Source organism: Anolis sagrei, chromosome 1, assembly GCF_037176765.1.
Source record: "Anolis sagrei isolate rAnoSag1 chromosome 1, rAnoSag1.mat, whole genome shotgun sequence".
NCBI classification, from domain to species: domain Eukaryota; kingdom Metazoa; phylum Chordata; class Lepidosauria; order Squamata; family Dactyloidae; genus Anolis; species Anolis sagrei.
Window position 1 is genome coordinate 61,926,021 of NC_090021.1, and position 27,883 is coordinate 61,953,903.

At 37.9% G+C, this 27,883-nt stretch overlaps 1 protein-coding gene across 2 annotated transcripts; it reads right to left on the reverse strand.

Moving 5' to 3' along the window:
* Positions 1-52: 52 nt before the first annotated feature.
* Positions 53-27,842, reverse strand: TTC13 (tetratricopeptide repeat domain 13). 2 transcript variants are annotated; one of them, XM_060753793.2, is made up of 23 exons: positions 27,604-27,842; positions 27,191-27,285; positions 22,609-22,684; positions 22,255-22,325; positions 20,678-20,743; positions 20,198-20,290; positions 18,602-18,718; positions 17,620-17,730; positions 16,997-17,079; positions 16,400-16,541; positions 14,113-14,287; positions 12,890-13,046; positions 11,992-12,122; positions 11,445-11,577; positions 10,889-10,981; positions 9,796-9,879; positions 8,853-8,937; positions 6,314-6,420; positions 5,874-6,015; positions 5,038-5,117; positions 4,154-4,232; positions 2,976-3,055; positions 53-206 (listed from the first exon to the last, which is right to left on the reverse strand). In XM_060753793.2, exons 1-23 carry the CDS (start codon positions 27,818-27,820, stop codon positions 95-97), a joined length of 2,529 nt encoding a protein of 842 aa, XP_060609776.2. In that variant the 5' UTR covers positions 27,821-27,842; the 3' UTR covers positions 53-94. The 2 variants fall into 2 exon arrangements, with proteins under 2 accessions (XP_060609776.2, XP_060609775.2); XM_060753792.2 differs by having other exon boundaries at positions 6,314-6,423.
* Between the last annotated feature and the right edge of the window lie 41 nt (positions 27,843-27,883).

The window sequence follows — 27,883 nt, forward strand, 5'->3', positions numbered from 1 at the left end:
GATTCTAAGATACTGTTTCATTATTATGTTAGAAATAACAACAGCATACAAATGAAGGGATCACTGCTCTTTATTGTAAGAAGTCACATAGCAACTAAAGCCTTTTCAGGCAATGAGATGAATCTGTACTTAGCACTTCAATCATGGTTCGTAACGTTGGAAAGGATTCTGATATCAGTGGAAGACTCTTGTAGGAAAGTGAAATGCTGAAAAAGAAAAATACAAATATTATAGATCAACATTTTGCATTTTTTATTCACTCCAAGAACATTTGATATATCACTATTCATATTCAGAATCAATGCTGGTTTAGAGACAAGATGATCCAGAAGATCTAGAAAAACCTCCTTGAAAAACTGGGGGAAAATTCTATCATTGCTTACAAATTGCTGAAAATGTTTGACTACAAAATGGTTTTGTTTTCAGAAAAACATAAAGGTCGAGCATTCTTAACCCAAAATGCACCAAAGTTCTAAAACATTTTCAAGTGCCAACATAACACTCAAGTGGATAATTCCACACCTGCCCTTGGAATGTGTTTTTAAAAAAGGACCTTCAGGATATGTGTAAAAGGTGGGTATGAAATATAAATAATTTAATATTTAGATTTGGGTCTCATCTACCTATTTATATATTTATCTAAAGATCAAAGTATGTCTCCCTGCCCCCCTATTTGTACCACAAAGGCTGTTGCTAGGTGAAGTGGCCTTTGTGATGTTACTGGGAAAGAAAAGTGGTGTGTATGAGGGAAGACGAGAAAAAAAATAAAAAGAAGGGCAAGGAGGGAGGGAAAGAAAGAAAAAGGAGGGAAGGCAGGAAAGAGCCATGTTGCCATGGAGACATTAGCCTTCTCAGAGCTGGAGAAGGGAGAAGGAATGAATGAATGAATGGAAAGGAAAGGAGTAGGAAGGGAATGGGAGAATAAAGAAAAAAGAGGGACGGAAGAAAGGAAGAGAAAGAGGTAAAGGTATGGGGGAGGGAAAGAGAAAGAAGGGATAAAACCAGTGTGTAATGGCTGCTCTGACACCCTGGCAATGCCAGGTATATACACTATATGCTAGTCTGTAGATAAAAGTTTTGTATGTATATATGTACCAGAACTCCTGGTGGCGCAGTGGGTTAAAGCGCTGAGCTGCTGAACTTGCTAACCAAAAGGTTGCAGGTTCAAATTCAGGGAACAGCGTTAGCTCCCGCTGTTAGCCCTCGCTTCTGTCAATGTAGCAGTTCGAAAACATGCAAATGTGAGTAGAGCGATAGGTACCTCTCTGGCGGGAAGGTAACGGTGCTCCATGCAGTCATGCTGGCCACATGACCTTGGAGGTGTCTGCGCTCTTTGGCTTAGAAATGGATATGAACACCAACCCCCAGAGTTGGACACGACTAGACTTATTGTCAGGGAAAAACCTTTGCCTTTATGTATGTATGTATGTATGTATGTGTGAACTACAAAGGCTTCTACATGGCTTGATGGATCTGTATAAAATACTGGCAGGGTTGGAAGTTCAGTAACCCAACCATTTTGCTTGCTCACAAACATTTAAAACAATCTATACTGCCAACAAATGAGTCTGAGGTGTTTAGAACTAACTGCAAGAGGGCAGTAGAGAGTTGCCAGGGATACATTTTAAGACAGGCCTTTTCAGGAGGCCTAGACACTGATATCAGCAGGAAGAGCCTTTAGATCAGGCATGGGCAAACTTTGGCCCTCCAGGTGTTTTAGACTTCAACTCCCACAATTCCTAACAACATACCGACTGCTAAGCATTGTGGGAATTGAAGTCCAAAACACTTGAAGGGAGGGACGAAGTTTGCCCATGCCTGCTTTATAGGGTAATTATATAGATAGACAGGGTTAGCTGCTGGTTTTCCACTGAAATCCAGACTGGGTCCAAAGCTGCTTAGCTATGAGGCAAAAGCACAGCTCTAAAGGTCATAGCAGGGATGTCCACCCCAGATGAGTAAAAAAGTAATTTCATGAGGATTTCTATTTTAAAGTGGGTATGCCTGCACTGTGTTCTGGGATTGAGAGTGTGTGACTGTTTAGCTTCCAATAATGTGTTCCCTTTTAGGTGGTTGAGCCATCAACCTGAGCAAATAAAACCTGATGAGCCCTCACAAAAACAGTGGAGATGCTTCAGAGCCTCTCAGGGGGGAAAAGCATCACCATTGAAGTGTTTTGAGAGAAGGGGGGAGTGTATGAGGGATAAGAAGAGAGGAAAGAAATAAAGAGAAAAGGAGGAAGGAATAAAGCAAAGAAGGGAAAAGGACAGGAAAAAGAAAGGGATGGATAGGAAGGAAGGAAAGAAGGAACGAAGGAACGAACGAAAGAAAAGAAAAAAAAGAGGCAGTAAGAGGAGAAAGAAGGAAAGAAAGAAAAAGGGAAGAGAAAGGACGGGAAAAATGGACAAAGGAGGAAGGGAAGAAAAAAAGGTAGAGAAAGAAAATAAATAAGAAAGTGAAAGGTATGAGGGAAGATGGATGGATGGATGAATGGAAGGAAGGAAGGGAAGGAAGGAAGAAAGGAGGGGAAAAAAGAGAAGGAGGGAAAAGTATGACAGGAATGGATGAAGGAAAGAAAAAGCCACAAAGAAAATGCTACTTATGGACAACGCTACTTATATATAAGTCAAAATTTCCAAAATCTGAAAATACCAGAAACCTGAAACACTTCTGTTTTTTGGATAAGGGATACTCAACCTGTGCTGGCACCTTCAATTCTTAGGACATAGCAACTTGCAAAAATATAACGTATTAGTACAGTATTGAATGGTGTTAAAAACACTGCTGTTATGTTGTTTTAACATTCTACTTCATTTGAGTGATCTCACAAGAAGACTATAGATTGAAAAGGAAGAACTGCAATGCAAAGCAGTTTCCTAGGACACACGATAGCATAAATCACACAATGGAGATGGAGGTGGGATACAGATAATTTATATATATAAAAGCATAATGAATAAGAGTTTATTTTTTACCTTTTTAGATTCAGCCAATCTTTTGCGACTTTACTGAAGGCCTCTGAGCCAGGTGCAATCATGGCTTCAAAATCCACCAGCTAGAACACATAAACAGTTACTTTAAACCCCTATTCTCTCACACCAGAAGTGACTTGTCGCTCCTGACATGAAAAAAAACCCCAACTTTAAACCCCTATTTTAAAATGTAACTCCCTGAGCTACCTAAGCATACTGACACATATAGCACTATCAAAGATATATAATGGTGTGAGTTGAAAAAACAGTGCGGCTCATGTGTACCTTCTGTCTGTCTCACCCTGGGTGCTACTTTAACAAATTGCAGGATAATAGTGCAGAGTCAAATCTTCTAATATAATTGTGGAAGGAAATGCATTTTAATTGTAAGCAATTAACTAACTTCTGTTTCAAGGTACCAACACCATTTGGTTTAAAACTGGACATGTCAACTGATAGTAAAAACAAAATAGTGTCATACTGTACTCACAGGAGCTTCTGTGCTCATTTAAACATAGGGCATGTTCTATTTATTAATTTATTTACAACATTTGTATTCCGCCCATATCAGCCTGAAGGTGACATACAAGTTGGCAACAATTAGATGCCATATATAAAAATACATACATCAATAAAAAGCAAAAACATCACAATACATTTAAAAACCATAAAAGCAATGAATAATAGAAATTATAAAAACTATGTCTTCTTGTTCAAAACCTCAACCGTTCCATCGTCTTAGTCATTCCTAGTTCATTTTCCAAAATGATTTTACATCATTTCTAGCAAAAGGTGAAATATTACTGAGGCATTCCCAAGTGCTTACAGCATGACATGCTATGCCATTAAATACTGCAGAAGGACTGACGGGGGACGGCCGCAATGCAATCCTATATATATTTACTTGCAAGTACATCTCAAAGAGTTCTAGGGGATTTAATTCTATGTAAATGCAAATAAGTCTGTAGACTCATTCAGCTATTTTGCTAGGGCTTTCCAATCTGTTTCAGAGAAAAAACATGCCTCCCAAGAAACTTACAGGAACTTTGCTTTACTTCCATCTTAATCAGTCTCATGTTATACTTTGTGAAGCATTATGTGAGATGCATAATAACTTGGATGTTATCTAATGCCAGAACCTGCTTTCACCTACATTTCTATGTATTTTATGCAGATCATACCTTTCCTTTGGGAATTTTTCCAGAAACTTCTTTTCCACTTGCCATCAGTGCCCCCATGATGACTGAATAAGCCACTACACTAGAAAGCAAGAAGAACAAAAGCAGAATCACTACAAAGCATCCTGTGATGTTCTGAAGCATCAACATACATTTTATAGATACAAACACAAAAGTGAAGGGAATTGCCAATGGAAGAACTTATCACTGTTGTCCTCCACTACCCATTCCTGTGCCAAATATAAAAACGTAGCATGCTGAAAGTGCAAAAAGAGTGCAGCCTGCTTTGGCACTGCCAGCTAACCCTACTAGTTATGCACTGCCGTTCTAAAAAAGGGCATGCTATGAAATAAGAAGAGTAAGATTATTGAAATGGGAAAGAGAAATGAGGGAAGAAAGAGAGATTTGACTCCTAAGAAATCCATGACATGAAGAACAAAAGTCAACACATCTCCCCGCCCCCCCCCCCCACCTCACCTTTTTTCAGTAACAGATCCTTTCGCTTGGAACAATTGGGAACAAAATAAGTTCTGACATCTTGGGCAGAATAACTGTTATTCAACCACATACAGGGTTTTTTCTTTGCACTTTTCATTAATTATACCATCTATTCCTTGCCCATACTTGACTTCTGCTATGCACATTTGGGCTGATGTGAAAAGATTGCAGACCAAAACAAAGCTTTACCATCTCAGACAGGAAACAGTATTCTGTTGTTCAACCATTTTCTCATAAAAATTATAACCACAATAAATATGACAAGCAGTTTTTGAGTTGAATGTTAAGAAATGGGAAGAAGGGGAAAACAAGCTAGCTCACAGTTACAGATAACTACCATGTGCAGAATGTAAACAGACACAAAATTACCTATGAAGAAAGATACTAACCTTGATCCCCTGGACAGAGGCATTAAATTATAGAAGTAGTATGCAAGTGAGAGGATTAGACTGCACACAGCATCAGATTCCTAAGTCGAATAAAAGCACAGATGTAACATCTAAAAAAGGAAATATTCATACAAACTGCACACATCTATCTTATGAGGTCTGATAGGTGGAATTAATGTAAATGTTTACATGATTTTTATCAAATAACATTCTGGTACCTCTAATTTTCTTCATTAAACATGAAAAAGCATAAAGGTGCTATTAGCATTAAGATAAACCATAAAAAGCCCTTTTCCATCCAGTTTTTTAAGACTATACTTTATCTAAATTATATGCTATTTCTTGTCATAATGCAAATACTTTTTGTCATGAAGAATAGAGGTTCTATAAGTTCTCTAACTTACAATACTGTTGTATGTTTAAGCTGCCATTAATTTTTGTGGGAGATTTGGAACTTATAGTTCCAATATTATATTTACATTTAGCTAGGCTTTAGACTGCTACACACATACCTAGAAAAAAAAAAACCTGTTTTTTATAATGAGCTGGATCCAAAGTTCCCACAAATAGAAGTTTGCTTATGGGATCCAACTATTTTTATAATCTTAATTAATGTATTTAATAATATGCAAGTTATGGCAGAAACAAAAAAAACTGCTTAGTAGTTGACCCAATTCAATATTATCACGAGCCTTTGACTTTCTTGTTTCAAACAGTTTGACAAGCTGAATAGGGAATAGATTTTAGGGGGAAACAGAGCCTAAAGTCCTTTTGAGTTTCTGGAACAGATTGCACGTTATTTCTGTTTTGGTTTTTAAAATAATAAATACACAAACCTCTGCTCCAGGTTCTGTAGATGACACAAGTATTTTCCCTTTGGCAGTTAAGTCTTTATAAAGAGCATCAATTTCTGCATGATATTGTTGTGTTCTTTCCTCTGTTGTCTGTGTTTCAACTGAAAACAAAATGTTCCCAATCCTGAAAAAATAATAAGCATATAGTTATGCAAAACAGACAACAAGTAGAGTAAATGATACCAACAACTGCTACTTCAATCGGCAATGGATTCAGCATAACTAATTATTTCTCTTTAGAATCGAAACACCAAGATTCAAAAATAATATTCAAAACATATTTAACAGAGCTATTAATAGTAGATAAAGTCGGTTACTTGCACACTCACATATATCTTTAAAAAGAGATAGATGTATAAATGGCTGGTAAGCATCTCTTTTTTGCCTACAGGTAGATGACATAGAATGAAAGCTCAACATACTTATCTCCTGTTATGGTAATAGTAAATCCGTCATATTCTTTTCCTGGATCTTCGAGGCTTGGGACTTTGGTGTTGACAGTGAATCCATCTCTTGTTTTGCTGCTAAGCTGCTTTCAAATCACCAACAAATGGACAAGAATATTGACCTTTAACATATATTACAAGTACATTTAAAACCATTTCAGCATTCCTTATACAGCTGAGATGACAACATTCTAGAAACCATGCAGTTTATTTTCTTCAGGTGAGATCTGGTTATGGTAATATTACATGGGTATATTTTTCTTTTCACTGCTGGGCTTCAAAAGAACAGAGAAACTGCCACATTTAGATAGAATCACTCCAAAAAAGGGATTAGCACCTTGTGGTTATAGGGTTGAATGCAGCCTTAGATCGAATTTCCAAAGTTCTCCACATAGAAAAGTCTTCCATGATATTTATAACTAGGCCATGCCATGCTTCCTCCAGTCAGTAATTTACACAGAAAAATCTCTTTCTCCCTCTCTTTCTCTCTCTATACATACGGTATATGTGTGTCTGTGTATATACACACACACTATGCATTTATACAGGGGAGATAGATAGATAGATAGATAGATAGATAGATAGAGGAAGTCCCCAAGTTACAAACATTCAACTTACAAATGACTCATAGTTAAGAATGGAGTGAGACAACAGGAAGTGAGAGAAGTCTATCCCTAGATATGGTAATTCACTCCTAACAGGGAAAAAAAGTGAAGGGAAATCTTCTGAACAAGGGCACAGAGAGCAAAACAAACACCACAGGTTGCTGACCCTTCCCTATGCTATCCAAAGGTGGCTGGAGTTACACTTTAAAATTTATCTGTTCCAACTTACATATAAATTCAACTTAAAAATAAACCTAGAGAACCTTTTCTTTTCATAATGTGGGAGCTGCCTGTATATTTTGCTAACTACCACCCACAAATTGCAACAGCACTCAATAAGTGCTATACTAGGGAATGGGAATATAGAGTTCTCCCTTATCTTAACACTACAATTCATTCTAAGAAAACCAAAATTATCAAAATTATGTTTTGTAACCCCCTTGATCCCACACTAATTATACATTTGATTTTATGCAATATAATTAAAGAAAGGGTTCTTGGTTATGAGGAATAGATAAACTAGACCAATGTATAAAGCCCAGAAAAATTTATTGCTACTCTTTATAAAATAGATCGCAACACCTGACATCTAAAAATCTTTAAGTCTGGTGAGATGCTGATGTCTTTGTTTTCTGATAGGTCCCCTGTACACAAATTTTCCTTCATGGACAAAATTAATTTTATAAATGTTGTATAAAATCACCTTCAGGCTATGTGTATAAGATGTATATGAAACATAAATGAATTTCATGTTTAAACTTGGGTCACATCTCCAAAATATTTTACATATATGCAAAAACAGGAATTCCAAAATCCAAAAAACTTTTCGTCCCAAGCATTTTGGAAATCAGTACATCACTCATGCCTTCTATTCTGGTTTAAAATAGTAACTTTAAATCTATCCCCCCCCCCCCCCCCTTCACATTTCATTTATTACATTTGAAAATCTCCCCCTATATTATTTAGAGGGCTACTTATAACAACAGCAAATGTTCCACCATATAAATGTTCATTTACTAACTTTAGAAGTAGTTTTTGTAACTGAGAAGTTACCTGAAGAACAAGAATTATACCTCACCTTTCCCTTCACTAAAATTGATGCTGCATTCCAGTATACAGTTTTTGAGGAATAAACCCTGTTAAACTCAGTATGGCTATCCTCTGTGTTTATATGCACAGAGTCTACTTTAAAAATACATATGTTCTTAGAAGACTTAGGAAAATCAATGCATATGCTTATATTTGTGCTTTGTCACATTTGGCATGTTGGACTTCTGATTGCCATTTTGGTTAATTTTGAACTAGGGTGGTTCTTCTTTTCTTTTCTTTTGAGAGGTTCTGTATGCATGGGAAAAGTAGACCATCACATTTGTAGCTGGTTTTAGGTATTTGGGGCCAATCCTGAAGCACAAAATCCACTAAAATTGATGGTTTGTTGTTTTTTTTAACTTTGAGTCTGGAGACCTTGGGAAGTTTCTGCTGCATTTCAGAGGTTGCACTTGTCGTCACAAGGACTGCACTTTGCCCACCCCCACGCCCCCATTATATAACACCAGAGGCCCTAAGTGGCAAACACATACTCCAGTGAGATGTGAAAGATCCTATTCTCCAATCTGGTACCATCAAAATGCTCTGGAGGTAAACCAGATGCTTCTCACTTTAAGCATTACACAGGAAATGGGTGCAGCAGGATATGTATCTTCTTTTTCTTCTGTCTTGTAAACTACCGTAATGTCCAAGCATAACCCTTTGTTATGATGCTGGAAAGGGTTTTTATAAAGGGTATTAATGCCTGGTAAAATCTTATAGACTGCTTCGCATCTCCAGTTTTTTCACCACTATGCTTTCACAATTTTGCCTCTGATGCTACTAAACATGATTTGGAGCTGAAATAAGGCACAGAATATTACCTTCATGATGGGGAGAAGATCTTCCACTTTATGAACTTGTTCCAGTGCTTCTCGAACTTCCAACAGTTCTTTGTGGTTATTTGCACTAAAATAAGTTAAAACCACTTACATACAATATCTTTACTTGGTCCTACTTTTACATTAACAACATACAAAGGTTATTATTTTTAAATGAAGCATATATTCTTTAGCCGACATAAGCTACATAATTTATTTAATGTCTGCATTCAGGTGCAATACTGAATCTTAGCTTAGTTCTACAATGACCAGTCTACATGACCCTTGTTCTTAGGCTCATGCCCTCTAACCTCCCTTCAACTCCTGTGCATTTCTGAAAAGATACAATTACTTTGTTTTCAGCAAACACACCTTGAATTTTCTGATTGACAAAGAGGAACAAACAACTTTTTAGCTTCCAACGGGGCTTTTAATTGGTTCATACAAAAACTGTAGCTAAAATCTGATTGCAGATTATTCTGATCCACACATAATGTTTACTGTGATAAGTCTCTATTTGTAGAGTTGTATTTAACAAAAAAAGTATCAAAACTGCTGAAGGCAGCAGACATAATTCCTGCTACATCCATTTTGCACCAGCTACTTTGGCTGCTTATTCTTTTCTAGATCCTCTGAAATTAGGCTTTAACGTTTATTTAAAGAATGACCTGTACAAGCACATTTAGAGCTGAAAATAGTATGAAGTTTTACCACCTGAAAGACCTGTGAGATTCTTAGTTAACAACTAATATGATTTTGGCTTTTCTTGTTTTTGTGTGGTGGGGATGTTGCAACCTAACCTCTGGGTGTTTAGGTAAACTTGCCTTCAGCTTATTTAGATTATAAAAAGTTGTAGACACAATTTGTAACATTAGCTGACAGTTCTTGGGATGGCATATAAATATTTAAACATTCCATATGAACAATACAAGGAATAGTTTTTTACCTGTGATAAACAAGGATTCTTTCTTTGACAAAATGAAGCATCTTTTCAAAATATTCAATGTATCTCATGTTAATCACCTGCCCCCTGTAAAGATGAACGTTTTAAAAATGGGATAGTGAATACTGTGATAACATTTGAACATTTCCAATGTAAGGACATCTACAACACTGGAGGACACACTTTGCTCAACACACATCTGCTTCATACAGAGCATTCCAACTATAGTTCAATGTACAGATTTACTTTGAATTTAGCATAATCACATACGGATTAGGCCTGTACTTGTGGACACAGTCCCTTGCACTTGTAATTACTGATTGTGACGAACACTGATAATGGCTATGAATGTTCACTACAACTAATCACCTTGAAAAGTCTGTACTAAGCCTCCAGTCTGAACACTATTTTGAGGCTCTTTTGTTGTTCATTAGTTCAGTTGTTTCCGACTCTTCATGACTTCATGGACCAGCCCACACCAGAGCTCCCTGTCGGCCGTCACCACCTGCTTCAAGGTCAATCCAGTCACTTCAATGATGCCATCGGTCCATCTTGGATGGATGGTCGGCCCTTCTTCCTTTTTCCTTCCATTTTCCCCAGTATAATTGTCTTCTCTAAGCTTTCTTTTCTTCTCATGATGTGGGCAAAGTACTTCATCTTTGCCTCTACTATCCTTCGCTCCAATGAGCAGTCGGACTTTAGTTCCTGGAGGATGGACTGGTTGGGTCTTCTCGCGGTCCAAGTCACTCTCAGAACTTTCCTCCAACACCACAGTTCAAAAGCCTCTATTTTGAGACTTATTATTTGACATTTTCTGGAGGGGTGTGTGCTTTGACTATGTTGCTGCATAGCAGGGACTTGGATGGGATGGCCCTTGTGGTCTCTTTCAGCTCTATGATTCTATACTCCATGACAAAAGGAGGCTATAATTTGTTTACAATGTGCAAAGCAGGCATTATTCAATGCTAGAAGAAAATGTTACAGGCCAAGATTTACAAAAAACATAAACAGATTCTTTGACACAAATGTTGCAATTTCAAAATATACAATTCTGGCACAACCTCTAATGAAAACCAGTGTTACTACAGAGCCATACCTGATTAGATTGATGTGATTATTAAAGCCTCTGCTACGACTTTGAGCTGGCATTTGGTCTAACCATAGTACTGGCTGATCTGGGTCAGCTATCCTGCAAAAGAGACACCATTAATTGTATAAATGCAGATTCCTTTCCCATCCATCATGCTGCATTGCGTGACTCAGGATTCTAGTATTCATAACAAAGAGCGAAATATTTCTCCTTATCCATTTTCCCTGTGCTGTTTTCTAAATCTCTGTCACATCCATCTTGACTTATATCTTTTCCCTAAGGTAAAATGTTCTAGATGTTGTAAACTTTCTTAACAGAGAATTTGCTCAGTTCTCTTAATTATGTTCTTTTTCAACCCTACAATGCCTTTTGTAAAATGCAATAAACAGAAATACTGAGGGACCACAGGGATGTATATTCCTAATCCCCTCAATCTATGATGGCTGTGCTTTAATTAGGCAACAGTTGAAGCCTTTCAATACTGTAATACATAATCCACAGTTTATCCCTCACACTACTGATAATTGACAAAATTCATTCAACAAATTGCCTTCTTTATTACCTTCTCCATTTCACAGCAATGTCAAACATGTCTCTCCACTGCATCAGCCTGGTTTTCCCATTCATCCGTACTTTTGAGTTCACCCATGTTCGCTGTAGAGCTTGCATTACTTCTAGCACAGCCAGACCCATTGCTAAAAAAAAAACACAGCAGGTTACCACCAAAGACTATTCATATTTATACTTCATGTTTTAAAACACACCAGATTTCCCCTAAGATAACTTTATTCTAAACTCCCTAAAAGACTAAATTTCTCCAATGAAGTGTGCAAGGACGGCGATCTATATTAAAAGATGCAATGAAGTGAATGACAACATAAAATATGGCTATTTAATATTATCAGGGTGGTTGCTGTCTCATGAAGTTTGTGCACACTGTGATAAATGAAAGCTTGTGAAAATAAGGATTTTTGCTTAATTAATTAAGGAGTTGAACTACAAGTCTAAAGCAAGCATGTCTTGCAGCTTTGCTTAAAATATCCATGTTTAGTCAGAGCAACAGTACAGTTTTCCTCATTATTAAGATAAACTTTTCCCAGCATACCTACCTCTATGTATTCTCTTGTTTGGAAGAAATCCAGGCATCTCATATTGTGTTAGCGACCCCAGGTGATCAGCTATACAGATCATCTCTTGCATTTCAGGTTTATAGTTTTCAAATTTCTGAAGCACCACATCCCTTTAAAACATGAACAAAACTCTGATGTTAAATAATAAGGGAATTTGTTGTTTTATGCCTTTGAATCATTGCTGTCTTTGGCAAATCTATCATGGAGTTTTCTTGGCAAGATTTATTTAGAGGGAGATTTGCCTTTGCCTTCCTCTGAGGCTGAGATAGTATTACTTGCCCACTATATATACCATAAAACTCTAATTTACCACAAAGAAAAGCCAAGAACAGTTGCATTCAATAGTCAGGCTAGATGTACATTTGAAATACTTTTTCCAAACTTTTAGACAGTAAAAATATGAATCTGCTTACATGGCTAGCCAAAACAGATGGTTTCAAGACTATTCTTTTAAACTCAGTTCTTGTGGGTTTTTTCGGGCTATATGGCCATGTTCTAGAGGCATTTCTCCTGACGTTTCGCCTGCATCTATGGCAAGCATCCTCAGAGGTGAGGTCTGCTGGAAACTGGGAAAAAAGGGGTTTATATATCTGTGGAATGACCAGGGTGAGACAAAGGGCTTTTGTAAGTTGGGCTAGGTGTGAATCTTTCAACTGACCACCTTGATTAGCATACAATGGGCTGACTGTGCCTGGAGCAAACTCTTCTTGAAAGGTGATTAGATGTCCCTGCCTGTTTTTCTCTCTGCTGTTTTTGCTGTTGCAATTTTAGAATTTTTTAATACTGGTAGCCAGATTTTGTTCATTTTCATGGTTTCTTCTTTTATTCTTTTAAACATTCTCAGCACAGAAGACTCAAATACTTGTATTTTACTCACTTTATATGAGGTTGCAGTCCTGGCTGTTCTTCATAATCTTCTATAAGAAATGGAAGATTTTTTGCCCAGTGATCCTTAAACTTTCCAGGAAGATCCATGTCTATATTGTATTCTGTAAGTGGGGTATCAAGGTGTGCATGCAAATAGCGAGAATACTCTGCGAAGGAAACAAAAATAAGTGTTTTTTTCTATACACCAACACTCAAGGTCCCCAACAAAATGTTATATGTAAGTATAATTAACAGTATCCATATATTTCACCATTTATGTATCACTTCTAGATATTCCTATCCAGCAAATGATTTACAGTTGCACAATGTGTTACACAACAAACAAGTTTATGTCTTCCTGAGTACATTCCAATCATTTCCCTCAATATTTGATCCTACTTGCACCACTGCAGCCATTGAAATTTCCTGTTTCCCCAAGACTACAGCAATACCTTCCTTTCCTAAATCATACTTTTCTCATTGTCAAAATATAAAAGATCTATCAGGGTATATATGGACAACCGCATAAATTCAATTTTTATTAAGGAAAAAAAATACATCAAGCCTAAAACAAAAGGTAGAAGGGTATATTCAGGGGAAATGCAGTATGCAGCAACAAAAAATGAGTAGTGATGGCTCATTATCTTTACCCCTAAAATAATTTTACTAATATAAGGAGAATTCATACATTGCTATATACTTATTCTTAAAAACAAACACACAGAAAATAGTCCAATTATCTATCTATCTATCTATCTATCTATCTATCTAATTGTTGGCATTAAAAATTAACATGATTAACAAGTCTAAAAAGCTGTCCATGTTTAATGTATTGTCGAAGGCTTTTATGGCTGGAATCACTAGGTTCTTGTAGGTTTTTTCGGGCTATAGGGCCATGTTCCAGAGGCATTTCTCCTGACGTTTCGCCTGCATCTATGGCAAGCATCCTCAGAGGTAGTGAGGATGCTTGCCATAGATGCAGGCGAAACGTCAGGAGAAATGCCTCTGGAACATGGTCCTATAGCCTGAAAAAACCTACAAGAACCTACTGTCCATGTTTGTTTAAGAAATCTCAAGTTATTTTTCGGCTTATACTTCGAGATGATATATACCAAACTTCAGAGGCAAAAGCAAAAGGCATAAGCTTTTTTTAAAAAAGATGTTCACAATCATGGTGCCTAACTGTATGCAACTGAACATAAGTCAAGGAATATTTAGTTAGCTGCAACTTACCTCGGAGGTATTTTACTTTTAAGTATTCTGTACTAGCTTTCTGACCAGGCAAAGGGTCATTTAGCATAGCCTTAGTTTGAGCTTTGATTCCTTCATAAAACTGCCCCATAGCAACATGACTGAGGCCTTTCATATACTGACACACTTCATTATATGGCTCAAGTTGCAGACATCTCTAGAAAATATTGGGGGGTAGGGTGTGGAGAGAGATAACAAAAGAGATTGAATGTCTTAAGGAGGCAATAATGTGGCACTCCAAATGTTGCCAAACAACCACTCCCATCCTTTCTCAACACTATACTGACAATAAGGTCACATTATTCCCACTTCCATAATACTTGTTTAAATATCAGATTTTTTTAAAAAAACACAGAGACAACCAAGAGAAATGGAGCTGTTTCCTAAAACCTATTTTAAACAGCTTTCTGTCCACCTAGTAAGCAAAAGCCAATCTTTTACAAATAATTCAGGATTATGACTTCTACAAACGAAAGACAGGCTTGCTCAGACAATTTTCATCTCAATAGCATAAATACAATCCTGATTGTTTCAACCAGGTGTCCATTTACCGCTTTGAGTCTCCTTTGTGGAGAGAAAAAGCAGGGTATAAATAAACAAAAGAAGAAATAGAGGAGGAGGAGGAGGAGGAGGAGTATGCTGTTCCTAGCTTTGGGGAGGCAGGTCTTTTGGAACGCCCCATAGAGGGGCAGGACAGCAATAGCTCATTCTGGTACTGCCTTGGGACACAGGGACACCATTAAGTTATAATAAAATAAAAAAAATAAACTTGTTCCATCATGAATTGGTCTAATTCCCCTCTAAAACTAGAGATTGAAAGCTAAAGCAGTGTGGTATTCACCACAGAATGGCACTGAATAATAAAAAATTACACACCTCCTGGAGAATTTTTTTCTAAAAATACCAAAGAATTTCATTGAACAATCTTGCATTTCATGATTAATCAGCAGAATTGTGTTGACTAAACACAATTTACTAAACAGAGGTCTCAAGTCTCATTTAGACAATGTTTCAATTGTTTGTTTGTTTCTGCTCCTTCAAAAATCTATAATATTAACCTTTTTTTTTTTGAGACAGAACAAAAAGAAGTGAATAACCCTACCATTTAACACAAAGACATAATTATACTGGCAATGTTGTATTGAATCCTTTTCTGCTTCAGAATATGCTATTTCATCACCAAAAATAATATTTCATGCACCTAATAAAGTGAAGTCTGGTCCATTAAAGCTTATGCTACAATACATTTCTTAGTATTTCCTATAAAAGAGTGTTTTCATTAGCAATGAACAGTAAGGTCGCCTTCTGCAGCTGGCAAATGGTAATTTTGTCAGTGCCGATTGTGTTTAAGTGCAGGCCAAGGTCTTTAGGTACTGCACCCAGTGTGCCAATCACCACTGGGACCACCTTTACTGGCTTGTGCCAGAGTCTTTGCAGTTCCAGCTTTAAATCCTTATATCATGTCAGCTTTTCCAGTTGTTTCTCTTCAATCCTGCTGTCGCCTGGGATTGCAACATCAACGATCCATACTTTGTTTTTTAACACAATTGTGAGGTCAGGAATATTATGCTTCAAAACTCTTGTCAGTCTGAATTCAGACGTACCAGAGTAGTTTGACATTTTCATTTTCTATAACATTTTCAGGTTTGTGATTCTACCAGTTCTTTGTCACAGGCAGATGGTATCTGTGGCACAAGTTGCAATGAATCATCTGAGCAACGGTGTTATGCCTCTGCTTGTAGTCTGTCTGCGTGATCTTCTTGCAGCAGCTGAGAATGTGATCTGTCATTTTGTCTGCTTCCTTGCAGAGTCCACATTTGGGATCTGTCAACTTTTCAATTCTGGCTTTGATGGCATTTATTCTAATTGCCTGTTCTTGAGCTGCAAGAATCAGGCCCTCTGTCTCCTTTTTAAAAATGTCATTTATGAGCCACAGCCATGTTTTTTCTTTGTCAATTTTGCTCTCAATTTTCCCCAGGAACTGTCCGTGGAGAGTTTTGCCAGTTTTTTTTGCCAGTTCTTTTGCCAGTTTCCTCTTCTGCTCCGCATTGTATTTTTACGGGATTCACTTTTTGTCGTTTGCACTTTAAGCAGTTTTCTATTCACTACCATCAATGTTGGTTCTTGACTGGTTATAATTTATTATTATTATATTTATTGATACTTTATCTCTCCCAAAGGAGACTCAATACATAAAAACTATTTGAAAATAAATATTAAACGATACAATATAAAGGTTGGAGTGGACCCCAAATGCACCAGTGCTCACCTTAAAGTTCTTAAGAGCTTCATCTGGGCTTCCATGATGATAAAGCATCATTCCCCCAAGCTGTATGGTCTGAACATGGTTCTGATTTAGCATCAATGCCTTCTGGAAGTTTTCTGTAGCAGCTTCAAAGTTACCGAGCTCTCTAACATCAAACACAAGTGTCAAATGAACAGCAAAAAGCAACAAGTAAGTTACATAGGTGCTAAAATTCATTATTGTATAAACCAATCAGTACATTTTCAGTTTTTTCAACTGGAATCATGTATATTAAATGAGATCTACTTATTTCAGTGGAGCTTACTCCAGATGCATTATCAATTAAAAAACTCAAGATGTTCATAATGGGGGAGAACCTATCAGGTGACAAAGAATATTTCTACAATACAATAATCTTAAACCATAACTCCACATTAAACTATTGAAAGTAAGTTGTAAATTCATGATATAAAAGTTTTAAACATAAACTGATACGTTATCTGAGAAACTGATCAGGTCAGTGTAATGCAGTGTGGTTGAAAACCACATTCTATATATATCTCAACTTGTGAACTGACTTTGCAAATTCATACTGAATTAAAGAATTTTGAAGTTACTTACCGATAGGCCTGCCCCAGACTTTTATATGCATCTACAAAATCTGCTTTCTGCTTCAGGGCTTCTTTGAATGACTCAATAGCCTCCTGTTTGAAGCACAATTGGTAATTATTGTTAGTTTATTGAGATCAAATACTTCTCGTGAGATTTAAGAAGAATCCGGTAAATTTTTCATGGAAAACCTGCATCATGTCTTGGTTAGTCAAGCAGTGGGCACCAGAAATGAAAAAGGTTTGTGAAACTCACTGGGTGACCTCTGATAAGTCACACTCTCTCAGCCTCAGAGAAGGCAATAGCAAACCACTTCTAAACAAATCTTGCCTAGAAAAACCTGTGAGAATTTTGCCTTATTATTGCTGTAAGTCAGAAGCAACTTGAAGGCACACAACAATCAAGCCAGTGACAAACATTTATCAGGGGACACGGTTCAATAATATAGCATGTGCTTTCTACACAAAAAAGCAAGGCCTGAAATTCAATCCATCATATCATTAGTGAAAATAATTCTGAGTCACTGGAAAAATACTGGTCTGGCAAAGCAAAATAGGTTCATGAAGCAGACTCTACTATCCCAGCATTAAGCATTGTATAAACATGGAATTCCACAATCATTCGAAAATAATTACCTTTAGAAGCCCTCTGTGAAAAAATGTTAAACCTTTGTAGAGCATGGCTATAGGCTGGTTTCTGTTCAATTCAAGTGAGTTCTGAAAATCTTCCTGAGCTGTTGTATAGTCCTATTTCACACACAAAAAAACTTTTATTACACAAAAGTGTTAGATCTGACTCACAAAGACAAGACAAATTCTTTGCACGCAAATCATACTGTCTCTTCCACAAACATTTCATAAATTAAAAAAGAAAGAAGAACAGTCTAATTACATGTTAATTTCAGATTTAAGTACACATTCAATTCTATAGGGCTTATGTCTGAGTATGCACAAGGCCACTCTGCAGTAGACAATGTGTTCAGTCTATTCTTATGCATGATGAAAAAAGTTAATGCCTATAAGAAAATGGGCCAGTGAGTCATAAAGCACCACAGGTGAAAGCTGGTTTAAACAGAAGGTACCAGTTATTGTGATCCACCCTGAGTCCCCTGCGGGGTGAGAAGGGCAGAATATAAATACTGTAAAATAAATAAATAAATAAATAACTCCCAAACAATTCTATTTAAAAGGACATGTACATTAACTCTCAGCAGAATTGTGGTAGGTTTCAATTGGACCATTGAGAATGAACCAAGCAAAAAAAAAAACTGGCACCAATCAAAGAAAGAAAGGAGATGCACAGAAAAAAAAATGCAGTGTCTCAACACAGAGATTTAAAAATAGCATGAAAATTGGCTTTCATGAATGCTCCTTGAAGAAACACTCTGGTCCTGGATAAACCTTTTCCCAATACATCTAGACCAGTGATCCCCAAATTTTGTACTCCGACTCCTAGAAAACTCAGCCACTTTAAACAATGATTAGCGATTCTGAGAGGTGAAGTCCCAAACATTTGGAGTACGGCAGTCTAGGAATTACTGATCTTGATGTTTCATCCCTCCTTTTCTTTGAAAACTCCCCTAGCTCTATGACTAGATGTGTCTAATTGGAAACTAACCTCAGATATGAAGTAAAGAGTACCTCTATGCCGGTAAAGTCGTGCTGATGGCTTTAGCTGAATAGCTTTAGTGAGGTCAGCCAGTGCTTCACCAATCCGACCCAGAGGGGACAATATCTGTGCATTCAAGATAATACTTTAGCCTAATAAGAACATGAAAGCAATGTTTCCTTTTTCTAGACTATTCAAAATCACAATATGTAAGATTTATGTACAAATCTTTAAATTTTAATTGAAGCCCCAAATAATGTAATAAATGCATCACTCTGTACAGAAGCTGCTGTACATTAATATTCAGGAATTAATTATACCTCTTTAATCTTTAAATAACACACCAACACCAATTAATGCTTTCAAACATTTAGTGACTGAAGAAATAAAGGAGGTTTTGAAATAGAATTTCTGGAATTTCTTTCAAGTCTCTTTGTGTTTCTTCTAATAAGCACGTGATGTTATAACAGCCCAAAACATCTGCATTCTCTTTGAAGACTGGGAACTACAAGCACAGGTTTAATTATGCTGTTTAGTTCCTTCACAAAACATTTTAATTAAATGTGACTTAAATCTTTTGCAAAGATCACTACAGCCTACTGAAAACAACCATGTTTTTCCTTAATGCATTAAGAACTGGGTATTCAACTTTAATTGAAATTAACTTCAAACTACATTTAGTTCCCCAGAACTTGTAAATGTGTACAAGTGACACATTTACAAGCACATTCGGAAGGTGTTTAGAGAATAGGGTATTACAGAATTTGACCAAACAGTCTGAATAATTACTATGGATTAATTAATAAGTATGAAATCAAGACTCGGCACTATATGTTTTTAATCTGTTTTATTGTTCTATGTGTTTCAGTTTCTCATATGTTTTAACTGTTTTATAATCTGATAGGGTACATTTTTATTGTTATGTCTATATGCAGCACTGAATTTTTGCCTGAGTTTGTAAGCTGCCTTGAGTTCTTTGCAGGTAGAGAAAGGCGGGGTATAAATGAAGTAAATAAATAAGTAAGTGGTAACACATAACAACAACAACAACAACAACAATAAAAACTTTATTTATACCCCGCCACCATCTCTCCAAGGGGACTCGGGGCGGCTTACATGAGGCCAAGCCCAACAACACATCAGTAAAAACAAAACAGCAAGCAAATAAAACAGTACAATTAATATAACTCACATATAAACAATAACACAGAGAATTTAAACCCTTATGGCCAGGCCAGATGTAATAAATTAATTTTTTTTAAATAAACACTCGGCATGTTTATCTGGCAATCAATTTGGACAGTGTTTTTAAAAGGGATTGATGTTGGGGGTGCTCTGGGAAGTAATAACAAACTGCTGTGTTTGCAGCAACTTGGCATGATTTTCAAGCAAAAAGGGGGGGAAATCCAACTGTAGCACAATGGGGGCCACAAAGGTCAGTAGCCACATGTGACACTTGAGCCATGCTTTTCCTGCCCCTGTTTTAAAAGTACTTTCAAGAAAGAAAAAAACAGGTAATAACTGGGAAACTACTAGCAAACAAAAACAGATAACTTAATTAATTATAGATAACAGAAGGTCATCTAAAAGACTCAAAAAAGTTACCTCTGCTCGCTGTTCAAACACTTCAGGGTGATCTGGAGCCAGACTAATTACTCTGCTTAGCTCAAACAATGCTAGTTCTGCATTTTTTCTATCCTTAAAAATAGAAAATAATGTATGTAATCAACAGCACAAGCTTAATCAGAGTAGCACTACAATTTAAATGGAACAGTTTCAAGTGAATAAAATTGCTTTGACCATGATATTTATGCCTACTAAATATAATGAGCTTTTGATTCTTCAAATACAGCTCAAAACACATTTTCAAATATGCGGACATATGACATAGATTTTACAGTACAGTATATCAAAATATAGTAACAGTGGTTTATATATCAGCCTCAGTCACAAATATGCATCACCAAAGTTCATAGCAAAATGTTTCAGTTAGTCCAAACATATCTTGAACCAATTGGTGCCCTTCAGTTCTGGCTATTCAAATATTAAAATTTTATTGTAATATGACACAAATATGATACTCACATGCAGCCCTTTCCTTCCATATGCTATCCCTCGTCCATAAATTGCACTAACAAGCTCCGGTTGTTCCTATTTGGAGAAAAATAAAAGTTATCTTAGAAGGTTCTGTTTTAATAGCAAATGTTACATCTTGAAAAGCCATCATCCCCAGTCCATATTTACACAAACTATTTTACACAAATAAATTTACGCAAACTATTCAGACAGGGGGCTATGGCGTGGGCTGGTCCATGAGGTCACGAAGAGTTGGAAGCAACTGAATGAATAAACAACAACAAAATTCAGAAGTGTGCTTAGGTGTTCTACACGTAGTGTGTCTGCACAAGTCTAAAGAGCAATTTATTCAACAATTTGACAGAGACATTGTTTATAGGGGAAACTGCTCTGGTTTGCCAGTTTGCCTGGATATGGTTTGCCTGGATATGTGCGCATTCATACATCCCTTAGTTGTTTGCACTGTTATTTTCCAACTCTTTATTCTTATTAACTGCAGCCTATTTCCTACCTCATGGTGACTGTTTATTTCGGTCTACTTCTTTGTTACGCTGTAGGCTCAGACCTCATGTATTTAAAATATAGGTATATACAGGAAGTCCCCAAGTAACAAACATCCAAATTACAAATGACTTGTAGTGAAACAACACGAAGTGAGAGGAAATCTACCCCTTGGAAGGGAAATTCACTCCTGAAAGAGTTCTCATGAGGGAAAGGTGTCTCCACTGAAGCTTTATCATCAATCCTTGTTTCTACAACAAACCAAATTCTTCAAAATCCAATTCTCACAGGGACAGAAAGTGAACTGAAATCTTCTGAACAGGGGCATAGGGCACACAATAAACGACACAGGCTTTGAGTAAACCACAGATAAGGGAATACCTATAAAAGAATACTGTGTCAAGTTCTGGGTACCTCAACTGAAAAAGGATATTGATAAGCTAAAAAGTGTTCAGGGAAGAGTGACCAAAACTATCAACGATCTGGAAACCAAGCCCTATCAGAAAGGCTTAGGGAGATAGATAGGTTTCGCTTGGAAAAAAAGAAGGGCGAGAAGGGGACAAAAGTCATGTTTAAATATTTGAAGGAATGTCACGTTGAGGGGAAAAGCTTACTTTCTGTTGCTCTGGAGACAAGGACACAGAGCAATTCAAATTGCAGGGAAACAGATTCCTCTGAACACTAGAAAGAACTTCCTGATGGCACGAAATGTTCAACAGTGGAATATGCCAGCTTGAAACATGGTGGAGTTGTCTTCTCTAGAGATTTTTAAGCCAAGGCTGGATGGCCATCTGTTGGGAGTGCTTTGTGCTTTTGCTGCATTGCAGGGGGGTTGGACTGGATGGCTCTTGTGGTCTATTACAACTCTATGATTCTATGATCTGCATGCCTAAGGACACTTCTGCATGGAGAGGTCTCTAACAGAATTATGCCCAGATACTTTCTTTCCTGTGCTTAAGTCACTGAAAATAAGCTGAGAAGTTTGCCCCTTCCATCATTCTTTCCAAGAAAGGCAGGTGTCCTGTTTAGGGAAATTCAATCATGGAAATATAAAATGCCAATGGTGCAAAGGAGTGAAAGATTACCTGGAGCATTGTTGAGAACTGCTGTATTGCTTCATCATAAAGGCCACTGCTGATTAACACATAGGCGATAGCTGCCAAAATAGTGCTACAAGTTACTAAAACAAGCTTCCATGAATTTCAGTTTTATCACATATATAAAAATATTCTTAATAAAACTAAACAGGGATGCCAGAGCACTGACAATCAAATTTCAAGACCTAATTTCCTAACTAGTCAAACTTTACTATCACAAGTCTCTTTCCAGCTTCTCTAGGACAAGTTTATCAGAAAATATACAAGAAAAAATGAAAGTGGGGTGGAGAAATGCAGATCAAGTATTGCCCATTCCTGATCAATAATCACTACTCAACTTACCTAATTCTTCATTTGTACTGTCATCATCAGTAGCAAATGGAAATCTTTTTTGTTCTGCAAGTGATTTCGCTTGACTCTGGAAAAACATTTAATAATATAAACTGACATTACCAAAATAAAAATCAAAGGAGCAACCCCATCTAACCACTCCAGGTGTATCAATTTCAATGCAAAAGAGCTTAAGCATTCGTGTGTCTCCACAACTGAAACCAACATGTCTGAAAACTTAACTTTCATTGGATTTTGTCCAACATTCATGGCTTGTCAAAATTTAGTGCTAGACAAGATAAGGCTTGATCTTCCATAATATGTGTGAAGTCGCGCTTAGTTTTAGGAAACAAGTTTGTACAGTTTCAGTGACATTCAAGGTGCTGGTTTCTGTTCAGTATTGCAATGTATATGCTCTTCAAATAATTGGAGTAATCAAATAAGTTGAGATTTGCATAATGCTGATGATCTATAATTTAAGAATTAGGTTATGGGGATAAACAATACACTAGTTTTCTAACTGGAGCCATATTGTGAGAGGATGACTCCCATGCTGCAACAACTCCACTGGTTGCCGGTCAGATTCTGGGCTAAATACAAAGTGCTGGTCATTACCTGTAAATTCCTAAATTGTTTGGGTCCAAGCTATTTGTGTAATCACATCTCTCTGTATAAACCATCACATGCACTTCGGTCCACAGAGGAGGCCCTCCTCTCAGTCTCATCCCCATCACAAGCTTGGCTGGTGGAAACAAAAGAGGGGGCCTTCTCTGTAATCGCTCCCCATCTCTAGAACACCCTCCCTAAAGAAATAAAAAGAGTCCCCACCCTCTTCTCCTTTAAGAAACTTCTAAAAATGTACCTATGCACTTTAGCATATTGAAAGGAGGATTAGGGCTGCTGGCTAATCTACGTGTATTAGATGGCTGTAATGGTATGTCTTAAATGTAGCACCATTGTCAGCGATTTTTAATGTAACGCCTCATAATTTGTTTTTAGGGTGTACATTGTAATGTTTATTTATGATTTAGCTTTTATGTCTTGTTTTTGATTTTGTTTTATTTTGATGCTTACTTTTGTTGTAAATTTTCTGTTGTTACTCTTCATTATTTTGTACTATACATGTAAACTGCCCTGAGTCCCTCCGGGGAGAGAGGATGGTCTAGAAATAAAGTTTTATTATTATTATATTATAGAGCAGCCATATCATTAGGCAGTGAGACATCAGCCAATGTGCTTTGGGGTATCCTTGAAAGAAGTTTTCTATTCCTAACAGGCAGGGGCACCAGCGGACTAACTCGCCTAAGATGCCAAAACAGACTATCCTTGGATACAACAAAAGAGTGGAGAATACCATCTGCTGCTCTGATTCAGGCAGCAAAAATGGTTCGGCCCAGCCTTCTTGGGAAACTGCATCTCCTCCTACCAGCCTACACAAGCTCATCAGGAGAGGTCCTTCTCTCGGTTCCACCACCATCACAAGCCCGGTTGGTGGGAACGTGAGGGTCTTCTTGGTGGTAGCACCTTCCCAAAGAGATGTGATCGCCCCCCTCTCTACTGGCATTTTGTGCACAGTTCAAAACCTTCCTGTGGAAGCAAGACTTTCCCAATAGCCTATATGAAATGATCAGGCTGTGACAGATAAGGCAGATCAATGAACACTATCTCAGACTTGACAACATATATACAGCCTTAACAGACAGAGCTTTAGGATTTTTAACATAATTTTTTATGGATGACCTCAGTAGCCTGAGGCCTAGAGAATTCTAGTGGTACATGTTGTCTTTATTAACTTTGTTGTCTATGGTTTATGCAATTGTGTTATCTGTTTATCAGTTTTAGCTTGCTTTGTGTCATGTAATTTCTGCCGTTTTAATAACTGTTTGCTGCTTTGAGTCCCACCCATGGGAGAAAGGTGGGATAAAAATAAATATTTTAATGGCCATGCCACCCATCGTCCAGATATTGGAACACCTGTGCAAGTGCTCATTTTCGCTGTTCCCTCGCCTGTTGCCTGCTGCTTCTGGCCACTTATTCCAACAATCCACTTTGGTTGGGATTAAATGTTTACTTTTAAGATGTTTTGTTGTATTTTTATTGAGTTGCTTCATTGATTGTGTAATTGATATGTCATCAACCCACTTCGGCTGGGATTGAATGTTTACTTTTAAGCTTTTTATTGTATTTATATTTGAATTGTTCAATTGATATGTCATGTTTTTTACCGTATGTTTAAATTGATGTGCTAATTGTTTAAATTGATATATCATGTTTATTATTATATGTGTAGTGTGGCATTATATGCCATGGTCTGTAAGCAGCCCTGAGTCCCCCCCTGGGGTGAGAAGGGCAGGGTATAAATGTAGAATAATAATAATAATAATAATAATAATAATAATGACCCAAAATGCAGACTTTGCAAAGAAGCTGATGAAACCATGGACCATATCCTAAGCTGTTGCAAGAAAATCGCACAGACGGACTACAAACAGAGGCACAACTCTGTGGCCCAAATGATTCATTGGAACTTATGTCATAAGTACCACCTGCCAGGAGTAAAGAACTGGTGGGATCATAAACCCACAAAGGTCGTGGAAAATGTAACATGCAAAAATCCTGTGGGACTTTTGAATCCAGACTGACAAAGTTTTGGAACACAATACACCAGACATCACGATTGTGGAAAAGAAAAAAAGTTTGGATTATTGATGTCGCCATACCAGGTAACAGTCGCATTGAGGAAAAACAACAGGAAAAACTCAGCCGCTATAAGGACCTCAAAATCAAACTGAAAAAGGCTCTGGCATAAACCAGTACAGGTGGTCCCAGTAGTATTGTTGAAGGCTTTCATGGCAGGAATCACTGGGTTGTAGGTTTTTTTCAGGCTATATGGCCATGTTCTAGAGGCATTCTCTCCTAACGTTTCACCTGCATCTATGGCAAACATCCTCAGAGGTAGTGAGGTCTATTGGAACTAGGAAAATGGGTTTTATATATCTGTGGAATGACCAGGGTGGGACAAAGAACTCTTGTCTGTTGGAGCTAGGTATGAATGTTTCTATTGATCACCTTGATTACCATTTGATGGCCTGATTACCATTTGATGGCAGTTGTTTGGTGTGGCTTTTTGGTGCTTGGGGCAATCTTTTGTTGAGAGGTGATTAGTTGTCCCTGACTGTTTCCTGTCTGTTGTTTTGCTGTTGTAATTTTAGACATTGACAAAATCACAGTCTGTTACTTGAAAAGGTCACCTTACTTGGATCTGCGCGCATCATTCAAAAATACATCACACAGCCCTAGACCCCTGGGAAGTGTTCAACTTGTGACTTTGTGATACGAAATCCAGCATATAGATCTCATTTGCTGTGACATACTGTGTTTTCATCATCATCATCATTTAATAACTTATTAATCGCCCTCCATCCGAGAATGCTCTAGGCGACTTACAGCTAAATTATAAAAGATAAAATAGATACATACAAAAATTAAAAATTAACAAGAGATCAAATGCTCTAGTAAAAAGCCAGGTCTTAAGTGCGAGAGTAAAAGGCCCTAAGTCACGCATGGCTCTCATGTAGGGCGGCAAGGAATTCCACAAGGCAGGGGCAGAAATAGAAAAAGCCCTGCGCCTGGTCCTTTCCAAGTGCACTTCTCTAGGACCCGGTATATGGAGTAAGTCACGTTGGGCTGGTCGTTGCGACCTCCGATGATGGGAGAAGGAGAGGCGGTCCCCTAAGGTTCGATGGACCCTGGCCGTAAAGAGTTTTAAAGGTCAGAACTAGCAACTTATACAGGCCACGGTACTCAGTTGGAAGCCAATGTAAATTTTGCAGCACTGGTGTTATATAGCATTTCATGGGCGTTCTTGTGAGTAACTTGGCTGCTGCATTCTGAACAATACGAACAATAGGTTCTTGTGGGTTTTTTCGGGCTATATGGCCATGTTCTAGAGGCATTTCTCCTGATGTTTCGCCTGCATCTATGGCAAGCATCCTCAGAGGTGAGGTCTGTTGGAACTGGGAAAGGGGTTTATATATCTGTGGAATGACCAGGGTGAGACAAAGGACTTTTGTCAGTTGGGCTAGGTGTGAATATTTCAACTGACCACCTTGATTAGCATACAATGGGCTAAGTGTGCCTGGAGCAAACTCTTCTTGAAAGGTAATTAGATGTCCCTGCCTGTTTCCTCTCTGCTGTTTTTGCTGTTGCAATTTTAGAATTTTTTAATACTGGTAGCCAGATCTTGTTCATTTTCATGGTTTCCTCCTTTCTGTTGAAATTGTCCACATGTTTGTGTGTTTCACAAGAGGATGCTTGCCATAGATGCAGGCGAAACGTCAGGAGAAATGCCTCTAGAACATGGCCATATAGCCCGAAAAAAACCCACAAGAACCTAGTGATTCCAGCCATGAAAGCCTTCGACAATATGAACAATACGTTTTGTGTAAGTAAAATAATAATAATAATAATAATAATATATTTGGGGTTGGCCTTGAATGTTAACACCAAATTCTGTTATCATCAATAAAATTCATTGGCTAAGAAAAACAGCAAAATTGGTATTCTTTCCGTTTACGGCAAGAGGTAAACATACCAAAAGTTTTTCAGTATTGAGAGAAAGAAGGGATTCACAGGACAGAGATCCGTGTAGATCGCAGTCTGGCTCGTGGAAGCGTAAAAAAGAAGAGTCTGAAATGGAAATATTTTCATTGTCAGGCAAACTAAAACCCCAAAGTGTTTTTTATGGGTTAGATCAAGCATGGGCAAACTTGGGCCTTCTCTCCAGGTGTTTTGGACTTCAGGTCCCACCATTCCTATGGGTTAGATCAAGCATGGGCAAACTTGGGCCTTCTCTCCAGGTGTTTTTGGACTTCAGGTCCCACCATTCCTGAGGCTGTTAGGAATGGTGGGACCTGAAGTCCAAAACACCTGGAGAGAAGGCCCAAGTTTGCCCAGGCCTGGGCTCCATGCTCTTTCCCCCTTCCCCTCCCTTCCTGACTCACTCACCACATCCTCCTCCTGCTCCTCCTCCTTCCCCGGCGTGCCTCCTCCCTCCCCACTCGGCGGCCAGGAGCTGAGAGAGCGGAGGGTACCGCTCCGTCAGGGCCAGGGCCACCCGGCCCACCGTGGCCGCCACGACCCACCAGAACACCCAAGAGCTTGGCCGGCGGCGCCCGGAGCCGGCTGCAGGTGCCATCTTCCCAACGCGCATGCGCACTGTCATGCCCTTCTCCTTGTGGGGTCCGCGCTCCCCCGCCCTCAGAGAGCGGAGGCGCGCGTTGCTTTC

Coding starts and splice junctions, on each gene's coding strand:
- TTC13 (XM_060753792.2), bottom strand. CDS start 27,820: ATGACAGTGCGCATGCGCGTTGGGAAGATGGCACCTGCAGCCGGCTCC. Junction 18,719..20,197: donor TGTTTGAACAGCGAGCAGAG/GTAACTTTTTTG, acceptor TTGAATGCACAG/ATATTGTCCCCTCTGGGTCG. Junction 3,056..4,153: donor GAAAAATTCCCAAAGGAAAG/GTATGATCTGCA, acceptor TATGTGTTCTAG/CTGGTGGATTTTGAAGCCAT.